The 15,263-nt window shown below is 44.1% G+C and overlaps 1 protein-coding gene across 1 annotated transcript in view; it reads right to left on the reverse strand.

Annotated features, from left to right (window-relative positions):
• Positions 1–4,011: 4,011 nt before the first annotated feature.
• PLA2G4A (phospholipase A2 group IVA) overlaps positions 4,012–15,263 on the reverse strand; it is a 61,492-nt gene continuing 50,240 nt past the window's right edge. Inside the window, exons 13-17 of the mRNA XM_032696988.1 lie at positions 14,466–14,720; positions 9,608–9,792; positions 6,498–6,693; positions 6,144–6,301; positions 4,012–4,353 (exon numbers count right to left, since the gene is read on the reverse strand). Coding sequence (XP_032552879.1) covers positions 4,222–4,353; positions 6,144–6,301; positions 6,498–6,693; positions 9,608–9,792; positions 14,466–14,720 — 926 coding nt within the window. The 3' untranslated portion in view covers positions 4,012–4,221. The remainder of the gene's footprint in view (positions 4,354–6,143; positions 6,302–6,497; positions 6,694–9,607; positions 9,793–14,465; positions 14,721–15,263) is intronic.

Raw genomic sequence — 15,263 nt, forward strand, 5'->3', positions numbered from 1 at the left:
TAAAAATACATATCTGGATGAGAATTTGAGGGAAACCCAAAAGCCAAAATCACCTCATAGTCCTCAGGTTTCTGTGACCAGTTTGGCCGCAGCCTTCAAGGAGGATGCACTGGGAGAGCATTTTTCTGATTAAAGGCAAAAGTACAAAGTTGGGCTGTGTTAAATTCACTGAGGTTTTCCTGGCAGGTCTTGGGATGGCCTCAGGAATGGGGCTGCTGCCTCCAGGTGAAGATGGAACCATGGAGAAGTCCCAAGCATTGCTGAATGGTCCCCCACTGTGCAGACATCAGACACCCCTCCCACCCAGCGGCCTCATCACAGTGGGCTTCCCCTTAGAGCCCCTCATTTGCCCCCACCCATTCTGGGACCCAGCTGTACTTGTGCCATCCCTGAGATCCAGGTCTATCCTCTCACACCAGGATCCCCCCCAGCTCATGCTGGGAGTGCCTGCTTTGGCACCTCTATTCCCAAACATTTCCTGATAAAACCTAGAGACCAGGAGTCTTTTAGCTTGGCCTGTGCTGCCAAATTTCTGCTTGAGCCAAGTATGTGGGGCTTAAATGCCCACATAAGGAATATTCCTGTTCCTATTGCATCCAATCTCGTGGGTTTGGGTTTGTCTAAAGGTTGTTAAGGATTCTCCCTTCCCTTCCCTGCCCCAGTGCCTGCCCTTCGCACGCACAGCGGTGTCATGTTTGTGTTGCCATGGGGAATTCCTGACAGCCTCTCCTTTTCACCTCTCGTGAGAAGGGCTGGTGGATGGAACTTAATGGGATGAGTCACATCCCTACCCAAACCTGTCCCAGTGAGTGCCACAGCAGCAAGAGTGATGGGGGGGATTTAAAGCTTCAGGAAACACAAGTTATGTAAATACAAGTGCTTCTTTCACCTTGCAGTTCATGTATTGGAGGAGTCTTTATAACATATAGCAAGAAAATTTTTCATTTTTTAAATTATATTTTCGGGGTAAGTATAAAACTCAACCGAAACTCGTAACCCAGTTTACAGTCCAAGTGTCCAAGAAGACACCTGGGAGACGCTGTGGAACTATTATCTTTCCATCCCAAACGGGGAGTAAAGACCCCAACAAAAGGAGTGGGGGAGGAATATCCTTTTTTGGTTGCTAAACAAGGAGAATGAACAGGAAGCTGTGGAAAACCTGAGTTTTACGGCACATTGCATCTAAGTTCTTTGTGCTTATCTTTTAAGACTAAATAAAATAGTCTGGAGACATTATTAAATTCACAATCCTTCTGGGACAGGAATTGTTCCTGATCAATGATAACTGACAAATTCAGCAACTGAGCAAGAAAAATGACACACGTTGGGAGCCCTTCCACAAACTGCTCTCTAATATAGCCTTGGAATGGTTTCACCCTTTGAAACTCCTGCTTATCCCAGCAAAAAAATAAATCAGCATCCACAGAGAAGTAGGAGCCAACTGGTTAAGTTTCATCCCACAGACAAAACATGCCCAGGGGAATGAGGAAGAGCACTGGCTGTGGAACCGTCCCCTGCCAAAAGGAATTTTCTTCTCACTGCTGCAAGCACGAGGTCAATGCTCCGGTGCCCTCACGCTTGTCAGGTCAAGGGGATTTTATTCTGAGCATCTGCTGGTGAAGAAAAAGGCAAGCAGAGATTCCCAACGTCTATCCCAGCAGCTGGAGCCTGCCAAAGGTCCAGGGAAAGAACACGAGCTCAGGGCCAAGCTTGGTGTGAGACAGAGCTCAGCAGAGCTGAGCTTACCTACCACGCTGAGTCCTTCCCACTCACTCCAGGCCTGCCTGGTGGCACTGCCATGCCCTTCAGGCAGAAAGCACCTTCCACATTCTGCACCTAAAGTCAGGTCTGACATCCAAAATAACTCATTCTCTAAACCCACCTTTTACTGCCTCCTAGGGAATGTACCCTTGGTTGGAAAAAAGTACTGCAGGAATAAACCAGATGGACCAGGGACTGAAGGGAGGGAAATGAGAAATGAAGGACTAACTCTCTAGGCCAAGGGAAAACTCTGTGTGTTTGGCTTCACATCATGTGTCAGAAGAGGTTTTTTCTTGCATTATTCCTCTCTTTTCACGTTATTTTTAATATAAAGTATGGCTAAGGCTGTAAGGCCCAGTGTTCTGCTCTGCTGAAGAACAAAATAAGAACCATTTTCTATGTTTCTGATCATACAGAGATGGATTTTTTCCATTTGAAATTTATGGATGCAGATTTAACAGAGGCTTTTTTTTGCAGACTGCAGTGAAATCACAGCTATTAATTTACAAAGGAGCCTCTGGGGAGCCCAAACCACTTCTAATGTCTGAAAAATCACAGAATCCCAGAGTGGTTTGGGTTGGAAGGGACCTTAAAGCTCATCCAGTGCCACCCCTGCCATGGGCAGGGACACCTTCCACCAGCCCAGGTTGCTCCAAGCCCCGTCCAACCTGGCCTTGGACACTTCCAGGGATCCAGGGGCAGCCACAGCTTCTCTGGGCAAAACCTCAGAACGAGGGGTTTTGAATGATTTTAGCAGAGGAAGGGGGGCTCTGGCAGACAGACAAAGGGGGAACCCCCACACCAACAACCCCCCGAGGTCCCAGCAGTGGTGGGTCGAGAGTTCAGTGCACGTGGGGACACTGTCACCCCTCCACAGACAGTCCAACCACGAGTTTTGATGTACCTGCAACCCACAGCAGCACCTGCTCCTGCTTTTCAGCGACCAGAATCAGCTGGTGGATCCAAACAGGCCCAGAGGAACTTCCCTTCTTCCCCTGCTTTTTAAGAAATCCAAGATGAAAGGCAGCAAAGACCCACCACCCATTACCCCCAGTGTCATCTGCCCCACACCATCCAGCTGTTCCACATCTCTTCACAATGACAGTGCAAATATCACAGAAATTATCAAAATAAACTGCCTGAAAACAGCAGGTGGCAAGTATAGTTTTATTTGTTATCATCTGATAACACTGTGATAATACAAACTGTATAAAGCATGATAAAACTCTTCCATAAAATAGAGTAGGTACATATTATAAAATAAAAAAATACAAATATTACATTCCCAAAGGGAAATATAACATTAAAAAGAAAATATTACAATAATATAATGGTACCAGTTCCTTCCTGTATTCCAAAATTCATGGAAAATGTTTAAATTATGCAGCACTAAGATAAGTTACTTTCATTTGCTTGCTTGATTTTAAACATGTGCTAATTCAAACAGAAATAAAACCTATTGATCAATGCAGAAAATGTTATTTAATCACAGAACACTGCATGTAGACTTAGAGCAACCTGGGATAGTGGAGGTGTCCCTGCCCATGGCAAGGGGTGGAATGATGGGAGTTTTAAGGTCATCCAACCCAAACCATTCCAGGATTCTGGGATGCAGTGGCTGTTCAAATAAATGCATTTTAATTACTTCCCTTCCCGTGGACTTACAGATTTTAGCAATTAAAGTCTTTGGAGATGCCACTGCATTTTCTGTGCATTTGCAGAGTTACCTCAACACTTGTTGAGATGGGACTGAAACAATCTGTGGCTCTGCACCATCTTTCATTATTTACAGGACTCAAAGATATTCTTTCAAATAACCCTTAAGACATGAACTACTTCACATTCTTACCTGGGCACATTTTATCCACCCCCAGTAAACATTCCCACTGTCCCTTTGCAGAAATGTGATGGTTCAATCATGGTCAAATGCAAAAATCACTGTCAAGTTATGTATAAACATTTTGGTCAGGAATACACAAACTAACAATAATTTAACACACAGGTGCCAGTAGCTCAAGGAGTCAAGCAACATAATTTGGAGGATCAAAAAAGAAAATGTAAGAGGTTTGGGGCTTTGCTAAGTGGTACAGACGTTGTTAAACAGCAGAAAGGTGGATTTCAATCTTATTTTTTTTCTAATCCCATCTAACCTTTCAAGCTACGCCCAGTTTACATCAATTAAAAATCAATAACCCCCCCCAAAAGAAACCAGTGTTTACAATTTTATAACGGGGGGGGGGGGGGAAGACCCTGAACTCGATGATCTCAAAAAAAACCCCCTAACTGCACAGCTGTTAAAATCAGGATCTCAGCATACTGAAATGTGTTTAGTTTAAAAAACTAGCAGTACAAAATGATACCGAAACTCGAGAAGTCCCGAGCAAACGTGTCGAGGGGTGGGTGAGGAGCTGCTGGAGGGGTTGTGGCTCCAGCTGCAGGGGCAGGACCCGGGCACGGCCTCTACGTGTGGTTGTTGTTGAGGTGGCTCTTGTTGAAGAACCTCCTGGCCTCCACACTGCTCAGCGACACCGAGCAGCGCGACGGGTTCTCCCTGCGGTACTCGATGCTCTCCAGCACGGCCTCCCTGATCACCTGCAACACAGGGACAGCTGAGTTCAGGGAGTAAGTTATGGACCCACAGAAAAACCCCTGCCTCTGCTCCACCACTGAGCAAAGGCACTGATGAGTTTTATTAAAAATGCTATTTGCTGACTGGATAAAACACTCATTTTAATGGGGTCAGTAAAGGTATGAGGTCCAGTCACACAAAAAATATTTATTAACTGACAGGAAAAGCCCCTTCTGATGGGAACAACTCTTGCTTCCATTTCTAACTCTGCTCCACCATTGAAAATGATGAGTTTTATTAAAAATACTATTACCTGACAGGATAAAACACTCATTTTAATGGTGTCGGTACAGGTACGAGGTCAAGTCACACAACAAATATTTATTAACTGACAGGAAAAGCCCCTTCTGATGGGAACAACTCTTGCTTCCATTTCTAACTCTGCTTCACCATCGAAAATGATGAGTTTTATTAAAAGTGCTATTACCTGACTGGATAAAACACTCATTTTAATGGTGTCAGTAAAGGTACGAGGTCAAGTCACACAACAACGTCAAGTCACACAACAAATATTTATTAACTGGCAGGAAAAGCCCCTTCTGATGGGAACAACTCTTGCTTCCATTTTTAACTCTGTTTCATCATCGAAAATGATAAATTTTATTAAAAATACTATTACCTGACTGGATAAAACACTGATTTTAATGTGGTTAATAAAGGTACGAGGGAGGCCACCGATGTCAAAGCACATAACAAATATTTACTAACTGACAGAAAAAGCCCCTTCTGATGATAACAATTCTTGCTTCCATTTTTAACTCCACTGAAAATGATGAATTTTATTAAAAATACTATTACCTGACTGGATAAAACACTGATTTTAATGTGGTTAACAAAGGTATGAGGGAGGCCACTAATGTCAAAGAAGCCACACAACAAATATTTATTAACTGACAGAAAAAGCTCCTTCTGATGGGAACGACTCTTGCTTCCATTTTCAACTCTGCTCCACCACTGAACAAAGTATTTTTAATAAAACTCATCAATCCCTATTACTTGACTGTATAAAACACTGATTTTCATGTGGTTAATATAGGTATGAGGGAGGCCACCAATGTCAAAGAAATCACACAAAAATATGTGTGTAAAAAAAATAAATCAGTGTAAATACAGCATTTACACTTGAGTCCCAATGAAATTCGGAAGGGTAAATCAAAGCATTGAGAAAATCCATATTTAAAGGATATAAAAATAATGATAGAATATAATTATTATTATTTTAAAAAGGATAAAGAAAAAAATAAATATTGAGAATGATTAAATCTTTACTTTTGCTTCCTTTGTCCTGATGTAACCATTTTCTTTACTACATTGATAACCCCCTCCCTGTGTCTTTATCTGGGGTGATCATTTACACTTGTCACTCTGCAGATGTTGGGATCACTATGTTGTGTTGCACCTACCATCAATTACAAATAATTATTATTGAGTTAGAAGTAGAACTGATAAAGAAATCAGTAATAAATCTTAATCAGCAACTGATAAAGAAATTTCCAATTTCCTCTTTTTCCAGTTAGAAAAATCAACATGCTTAAAAATCTGAGTATAAAATCCTGAACATACTATCTCCACCCCCAAAGTCCCTTTTGCTCAGTTACTCTGAATGGTTTGGGATGGTGAAATGGCAAAAACAAGACAAGAACCAAATGAGAAAGTCAGGCAAACACTGAAGCAAAGGCCTGTATGGAATATTTAGGGTTTTACCACATCACCCACTCCCCCACTGAACAACCTTTAAACCCTCCCAACATACATCTATGTTATTGAGGGTGTTGAACTCCATCAGGTCATGGAGCCTCTTGAAAGCCTCGTTGGGATACTGGAAGTTGAAGGTAGAGAAAGGTGTATTTGGATCATCAAAAATGTCAAAGTCTGCAAAATCCTTCTCTTCCTGTGTTTCCCTGGGAACGCCTGCACAGAACAAACACAAAAACACCACCGAAATGTTAGGTCTGATCATCCACCACCTGATTTTGGAATGGCTCTTTTGGATTCCCTCAGGGCTGCAGACGCACTTGGGAGTTATTTGAGAGCCAAAACATTTGTGGTGCATAACTACCATGTCATTCCACAGGAACAGGGATTCAGCAGCAGGAACTGTGCTCACCTGGAGCTTTGTACTTCCTGAAGTCAATGTTGGCCAAGACAAAATGGATTATGGTGGGACAGTCCTTCTCTGAAGAGGTGTCCTTTGGTTTGAACACATAGCACTCCTTCAGGCCCTCTCTGTCAAACACATTGGGGTCTATTTTGGGGAAAGGCAGCTTGTTCATTCGAGCCCATTTCTCAGCCAGCAGAATTTCCTGAAGAGATACAAAGATTCAGGTGCATGAAAGCATCCACTGAAAAGTGAGGAGGTTTGGAGAGAGACGTGGGGCAAACTGGTTGGTAGAAGCAATTAAATAAACTATTCAGGGCCCAGGAAGGACAAGGGGCTGTTGGGGAAGTCCAGAGGAGGCACTAAGATTATTAGAGGGATGAAGTATGTCTCCAATGAGGAAAGGTTGGGAGAATTGGAATTGTTCAGCCTGGAGAAAAGAAGGTTTAGGGTGACCTAATTGTGGCCTTGCAGTGCTTGAAGGGGCTACAAGAAACATGGAGAGAGATTGTTTACAAGGGATGGAAGGACAGGATAAGGGGGAAAGGCCTCAAGCTGCCAGAGGGCAGGGTTAGATGGGATATTGGGAAGGAATTTTTGGCTGTGAGGGTGGGGAGGCCCTGGCCCAGGTTGCCCAGAGAAGCTGTGGCTGCCCCTGGATCCCTGGAAGTGTCCAAGGCCAGGTTGGACGGGGCTTGGAGCAACCTGGGCTAGTGGAAGGTAGGATGGAGTGAGATGGTCTTTAAGGTCCCTTCCAACCCAAAGCACATCATGATTCTGTGATATGAAGGACTGATCAAATCAATCTCTGATTGATGACCCAGAGTGGCAAACTGAGCACCTCCTTCAGCCTCTCAGCCTCCACCACCAGCGCTGATTCATGGCAGGCAAAGAGCTGGTCTGGCCCACAAACCTTGGAGTGACTTTACAGAGGGAAAACCATCCCTAATTTGACCTGCAACTGGAGTATCAGCACTATGGAAACCAAGGAGAGTTCACAAACACCAGGCCATGCATTGTTGTGCTCGGAGTCACATCACAGCCCAGAGCGGTGGTTGAAAGCACACCGAGTGCAGAGAGCTGGAAAACAGGCTTTTTTCTTCCTCATGACAACTCAGTAAACAAAATAATTTGTAAACAATGACTCAAGAGCATGCAATGAGGGCGTGTGAGAGGGAGGAGAGGGAAGGTCAACAACTTTAATCGTGGTTTTCAATGAAACAGGACCCTTCTTCGGGCGACTGTCTGAGATACGCAGGAGATTAAAAGATAGTGGGTGTAAAATGATAAACCAAGAGTGGAGTCACTGAGCTCAGCTGGCTAATTTCCCCAGCAAAGCACAATATTAGTGCTACCATAGAGACAGGCCCACTCTTGAAGTGGCATTTGCTCTTTGCAATGCAAGCAGAACCAATGGGACACACAGCCAGCAAACACAACTGGTTCCTGGCCTTGAAACCATGAACACAAAGCCTCTGCCTCTGGACTACATCTCTTCTTCTAACCCACCTCTTCGTGCCTCAGGAACAACACTCCATCCCCTTCAACAATGGCTTCAGGAAAACAAAGGCACTATTTCTTTTTCCCATCATTTTTTCTTGTATCAGAGGATTTTTTTGCCTTTTTAAAACTACAGTTTAGAGAAAACTCCTCAGGACGCCACTTGACTTCCAACCAATCTCTCTCCATGGTCCCCAAAACGACACAAAAAATTTCTGCTGATGAAGACAATGCTCAGTGTGTAGGGTAAGAGTAACAGGGATGACCATACACAGCCTTTTGCACAGGGTCTACGTGTGGAATGTTAAAAAAGGGAGGAAAAAGAGATTTCAGAGAAGATGGCAGCGCTGTGTCAGCAAATTTAGCTGATGGGTAAAGTATTCATGATAAAAAAGGAGATATATTCTTATGCAAATGGAATATTAAAGGAAGAAACGCTCTGGGATTCAGTGAATTAAGAAAAAAAGGAATTAAGGATCTCAGCACTAGGAAGAGTCTTCTCAGTGCTCTGTTTTTCCCAGTAGCCCCAAGAGACCTAGAGATTACAGAAATTACTCCTTTTTATTCTCCTGAAACTTGTTTGTCTTTGCATTTGACAACACTGATCTCGAGCTCATTTTGCTACTGCTGTTATTTTCTAACATCCTCAATATTAAGATGAAGGAAAAAAATAATCTGTTTGTTCTAACTGGAATTTGTCTGTAAAGCAACAAGCAACGTCAGTTGTTTTTCAAACAGAAATGTTTTCTGGGTTTCCTTAAAAATTCTTTTTGAAATCCTCTTTGAAATAAATATTGCCTCTTTTTTGAGAATCACAGAATCATTGAGTTTGAAAAAGACCTCCAAGATCATCAAGTCCAACCTTCAACCAAATCCCACTGTGCCCACTAAACCGTATCTCCAAGTGAGAACCTCACAGTAGCCTCTGAAGTGCTGGTTTTTCTGTACCAGTTACCAAAATGATCCCATGTTAAGCCTTTGGGATGAGAAGGAGTTCTGTGGATGCACAGGTTGTACAGACACAGCTGTGCTTTCCACACCTGCTACACAAAACAACCGTGTCATTTACTCCCTGTTTTTCTGGTGCCATTTTGCTCTGGCCTGAATGGATTTAAGAATCCTGCTGACACCAGAGCTGGGATGATCCCAGTGAGATGTAAATGGACAGCTAGCCCAGCTTCCAAGAGGTTATTTAGCAATACTAGAGTGAGTAAGATGATGCATTTCTGCAGGATGATGACATTCATTTACATCACAGCACACAGGGAGCAGCTGGACAGAGTTAGAGCAGCAGGGCAAGGACAACTGACTTCATTGTTTAATACTGACATAAAATAAAAACTCTGCAATCAGCATGAAAGCAAAATTTCCACAAAAACAACTACTTCAAATGAATTTCCTTCCTTTGAAATAGCCTTCTTTGTGTTAGTTGTGCCATGCAAGTCATGTAAACAGGAACTGAGACACAGGGCACTATTCTGCTTGAGAAATATTCCAGTGTTGTAGCTATAGTAGCACCTTCTGGAACCATGAAATGTGGGAACAACAAGACTGGAAGAATACAACTGAGTCAACTTGAGCTCCTGACCCCAAAGGAGGGGATGGCCTGTCTTACTTACCTTGAAAGGAGGGCTGGAATCACTTGGCCTTGCTGAGAAATCAAAAGAGATGATGAGATCTACGCCTCTCTGAGGCCTCAGGATGAGGGGGTATGGCAGGTTAAACGTCAGCCCACTGTCCACAATGTGAATCTTCTTGCTTTTCACATCCAGTGGCTCATAGATCCTCTCAAACTCATCAGGATCTGTGCAGAACACAGGGAAACAAAAAAAAAAAACCTCAGGACATACGAGTTAAGAACTCAAGTTTTGATGGGCTTTCCAGTGTTTCCCCAAAGACTGGAGATTGCAAAGGATTTAAAATGTACAGGACATCCCAACTAAACATACCACAAACTCAAGTGTAACTCAAGCTCTTAACAACTGGAGAATGAGGTGGGAAAAAAGGAGCTGGAAAGGCCCTGTCCCAATGCACAGAAATGGCTCCAGGCAACACTGAAGGGGACAAATGACGAGGTTTGATCCCAGCCTTCCCACCTTCACCCCATCAGCTCACACACAAAGGAAAGAGTTTATGGGATGTTAAGAGACAGAATCCAAATGCCCATCTTGCAGTGCCAGGAGAGTGGTCCCAGACCCTTTTTGGGTGGTGCCCAGAGATAGGATGAGCAGCAATGGACACAAACTAAAACACAACAAGGAAGAACTTCTTTCCGTGGAGGGTGGCAGAGCCTGGAACAGCTGCCCAGGGAGGGCCTGGAGTCTTCCTGTCTGGAAACATCCCAAACCCACCTGGATGCTTGCTTGTGTCCCCTGCTCCAGGTGACCCTGCCTTGGTGGGAGGAGGGTTGGGTGGGTGATGCCTGAGGTCCCTTCCAACCCTAACAATCCTGTGATCCCCTCAGTGTCCTGTAACCCCTGCCCAAATCTCTTCCCCCAGATTCCCTCTCCCTGTCCCTCATCCTCCCTAGGTCTTCCTCCTAAGAAGCCTCAGCATGGCTCTGCTTTGGTGTGATGCCTGTCCACCACCTGCTTCTGTCCATTACATTGGGACTATCAAGTCTTGTTTTCCAACTACACCAAATCTGATGACCTGACACTCACTACTCCACCAGGAACAAAAAGAAATAGTGACCTATATCCATATCTCAGACTGCAGCAGAATTCCCTGTGAGCCACTCCCTGCCAGTGCTGTCCCAGTCTGGGACAAACCAGTCTCCTCTCCAAGCCCAGCTGAGGGCTGAAGGAGATGATGCTTCCCCTGTAACCCCAATATTCCCTGGATGCAGCTCAGGAAAAAACAATCGATTTTTCTGAAGTCTCTTTGCCCCTAAACAATCCCTGCTGGGCTTAAAACTTTTCCCATGACAGTCTTTTCTTGCTCTGGATCTTTTCCAGTGCATGGGTTTGCTTTTTGATTGAAAACTAATGCTCATATCTGTAGAGGGCAGTGTGATCTAAGGAATGCTGGATAGGATAATATAATTATTTCTGGTGTAATTAAACTTCCCAGCACCTGCTTATTTGCAATGGAAGTAATCTGGAAAAAAAAAAGAAGACATTTTAAAGTGAAGAAAATCCATCCAAAATAATTCAAACTCTTATTCCTATCACTTCAGGATCCGTGAGAAAAATTTACTGCTACGAGCAGCAAAAAAAATCTCAGAACAGATGCTTTCACTTTTTATCTCTGTTGTTATTTATTAGAGGACATTTTTCTAAGAAATGAGGCCCCATTGTTCTACTATTTGCCTTGATTTCTAAGGGAGAGAACACTTTTAAATCATTGCCTATTGCAAAAGGGCTGTGTTTATAGCCCTATTTTAGAACCAGATATATTTCATAATAATGACTTAGCATAAATCTATGAAAATAAATTAGTATTTATCAAATTCACCATAATTAAAAAAATGGTAAAAATACACTTAATACATTTCCTTTTAGCACACGTAGAGAAGTTCTGATTTCCTCTTCTTGTTTAAAGACATTTCAAAAGTAATTAAATCCTTGTTCTCTATAGAATTTCTAAAAATTGTGGAAACATTTTTGTTCATGTTTTGCCTTTTCTCACTTTACAAAAATTGGCCTTGGACGCTTCCAGGGATCCAGGGGCAGCCACAGCTTCTCTGGGTAACCTGTGCCAGGGCCTCCCCACCCCCACAGGGAAGAGTTTCCTCCCAATATCTAATTTAACGTCATCAATAAATTTATAATGACCACAGAGTGGCTTTCGTGATTAAGGGAGAAATTAAACTTATGAGTTTATCTCATACAGAGACAGATATTAAGAACTGTTTGGAAATAAAAAGAGAGACCATGTTCTATAGAGACCAAATTTGTCCCAAACAGCAGCTCCAGTGGAAATATGGGAGATGAAAAGGGCATTTGCTTCTGACGTGCATCTGCCATAACAGTTTCCATAAACACTGAAATAAAGGAGCAGAGATTAGGGGTTATTTTTCCCTATTGTTTTCACGTGGCATTTGCTCAAGTCACTTTGGTGTGTTGTAACATCAAGTAAAGCAACAGAATAAACTCTGAGCTCACAATGAAATCATTGAAGGGGGGTGTAAAGCTTTGAAGTGCATTTGAGATGAAATAAGGAAATATCCAGCATAAATAGAATCTACTGAAAAGCAAATCCAAGTGTTTTACTTCCAGACCAAGCAGCTGGGATTTCTGCTGCAGGCACTGCAGCCCCTAAATTCAATCTCAGGAATGACTGTAACATCAGCTTAGGCCAGCCACAGTTCATCCTCTGGGAAGGTCTGGCACAACTGGAGACCTAAAGTATTATTTATATCCTTTTTGAGTCACTTATTTCTCCTTTGGAATGTCTGGTAATAAAGGAAAGTCAGTCCTAAAGCATTACAGACTTCTCTCTGTACTCAAGCTGACAGGTAAACTGCCAGTGGTAGAATAAATATGCAAAGCTTAAATGCATCCAGTGCCTTGGTAACAGAAGCATTTTAAATTTACACCAAAGTTTCCTTTCTATCTATCTATTTCCTTTCTATCTGCTCCTCTGGGCTCCTCAGCACTTGCAAGGAAAATTCACAGCAATAAAGTGCAGATACACTTATCACACCACCGAATGATTAAATTTTACAGCAACTGCTGAAGCTTCAAGGGGTTTTTAACTATTCTTGACTATAATATTGCAGCTTCTCGTAGCTGTCGGATTTGTGTCTTCAGGTTTCTGAGCGTGGGCTTCAGCTGACACTAAAACAACTGCTGTTATGTGAAACTTTTCCCGCACATTTTAACCCCAAGAAGTTTCAGGCCCTCCAAAGTAATTGTCTCAGAGGTGCAGGCTTGTTTTGTCAACCCAGAATTTTATTTCCATTGAAATTAAACCCCAGGAAGTCAACAGTTGATTCCGAACATTATCCACATGTCTTAATTATGCAAAATTCTCATCGACTGTCATTTTTTCCAACCATAAAATTTCCCACCCGCTTTCCTGCCTCTTTTACAACTACTATAAATATTAAGACTACTCAGTTGTAAACATCTCTGAGATGATAAAAATATTTAGAAAGTGGAGTCCAGATGGAAATGACTATCCAGCCACTCCGAGGGATTTGTTACATTAACAAATACACATCAGAGCGCGGCTGCCACTTGAGCTTGTAAATGACATCTGGTATTTACTGCTGCAGAAGGAGCAGTTGGGACAATCTCTGAGCAGAAAATAAGGGCTGAAGTGATGACTATTGTTACTGGGGATGGGTGGGAGAGCTGTGGTGCTATAGCACGGAAGGAACACGACCTTCAGAGAGCTGCAGTTCCTCAGTTTGATGGAACACAATCACGGAATGGTTTGAGTTGGAAGGGACCTTAAATATCATCTCATTCCACCCCCTGCCATGCCCAGGGACACCTTCCACTAGCCCAGCCTGGCCCTGAACACCTCCAGTGAACACAACAGCATCAGAAAAATACTAGAAAACTAACTGATTGTCACTGAGAAGGCTGCAATGAGCACTGCACAGCAAAGCTTCAAAAGCCAAATCAAACACAATCCCTAATTCTTCACATCAGAGCTACTGTCCCAAACACCACGTAACCCGTGGAGTGGGGGAAGACTTTGAACTCCTATGGCAAATTAATATTTTTCTGAAATTCTTCTCTTCCATCTGCATTCCTACTTAAGCCAACATGAAACGTGGATGCATCTGCACGTCACCCACACTGAACTGTGAGTGGCTGGTCAGGTGCTTCCACACTGGGAAGAACACGGTGTCAGCAAAGCAAAGATCTACAGGCTGTGTCAGGGGAGGTTTAGGTTGGATCTCAGGAAAAGGTTCTTCCCCCAGAGGGTGGCTGGGCACTGACCAGGCTCCCCAGGGCAGTGGGCACAGCCCCAAGGCTGCCAGAGCTCCAGGAGCTCTCAGGAACAGGGTGGGATTGTTGAGGCCAGGAGTTGGACTGGATGGTCCTGTGGGTCCCTTCCAGCTCAGGGGATTTTATGATTCTACAAGTGCAGCAGTGTGTTGCCCCCAGAGATTTTTCAGAAGACAGCTACAAAATTGTGGCAACAGGGAAGCCCCGCAGGAAAACAAGGAAAGGTTTTATTTTCATCAATAAGAGACACGGAACAACACAGGACACCCTTTGGAGAAGGCCAAGAGAGTGAGAAAGTGGATATAATGAAGGGCACCCTACACAAAAGCAATTTGGTCACCTCTGCCAGCAATTCTTTCTAAACAGAGAGCCACTGTCCCTCCAGAAGGGACTGGCTGGGGACAGGGGAGGGAGGCAGCAGACACAAGTCACTGCACGGTGCCCTTTGAGCCCCCAGGTCACCTCACAACCTCTGCTGTCGGTCAATCCTCACAGGAACATTCTCCAGCTCCCAGGTCCACGCTTTTATAAACCTCCTGGTGTGAACACCCAGCACTGTCTGTGAACTGACCTGCAACGGCCGCGTCGAGCTCGTCCTCCTCCACGGACTCCTGGGTGAGCAGCTCTGCCAGGGGGGACAGGGGGTAGCAGCTGTTCAGGTTCAGCCCCAGCATGAAGTTGTGCACCTTGCCAGCACGGCCCTCCCGGGTGTTGAAGAGGGCACTGTCCCCCACCAGGGCCATGAGCATGCGCTGCACCCAGCTCTCCTGGCTGCTCTCCTGGCTGCTCTCCGGCTGCTCCGGCCGGGCCTCGGCGCTCCCGGTGCCTGCAGGGGCAAGGACAACACCAGAGCCTGGGTGAGCACAACACTGCTGGGGCTGCTAAAGCAAAGGACCTGGAAAAACAATGTCACAGCATCCTTTCAGCGAGCTGTGGGCTCAGGGAGGGAGCTTTGCTGCAACCATTTCAGAGGAGCAGAGAGAATCCACCCTCGACTGTTCATCTGCAGTGTAACAGTGTGGATGTGCCCCCCAGGAAAATACACTGGGAACATGTTAGATGACCTGTCTGGACCAGGACAACGAGGCTTCCTCTGTGCTAGCACTCAGAATGCAACTCTCCTGGGCTCAGGGACAGACAGACCTAAGTTGCCAAAATCTGTGCTCTGTGTAGACGTAAATTCTTCTGGATGTGCATTGACAGCCTTCCCCATCCTTTGCTGATAGCTAGAAAACCATTTTTCCTTCAGAAGGCATGAAAGAACGCATGGAAAGGCTAAAATAATTAAAATTAAAAATAATTAGCATGGGAATTCTAAAATATCTGAAAATACACTTACAGTAAACTGCAGACTACAATTAATATCTGG

This window comes from Chiroxiphia lanceolata, chromosome 9 (genome assembly GCF_009829145.1).
Source record: "Chiroxiphia lanceolata isolate bChiLan1 chromosome 9, bChiLan1.pri, whole genome shotgun sequence".
Taxonomy (NCBI): Eukaryota; Metazoa; Chordata; class Aves; order Passeriformes; family Pipridae; genus Chiroxiphia; species Chiroxiphia lanceolata.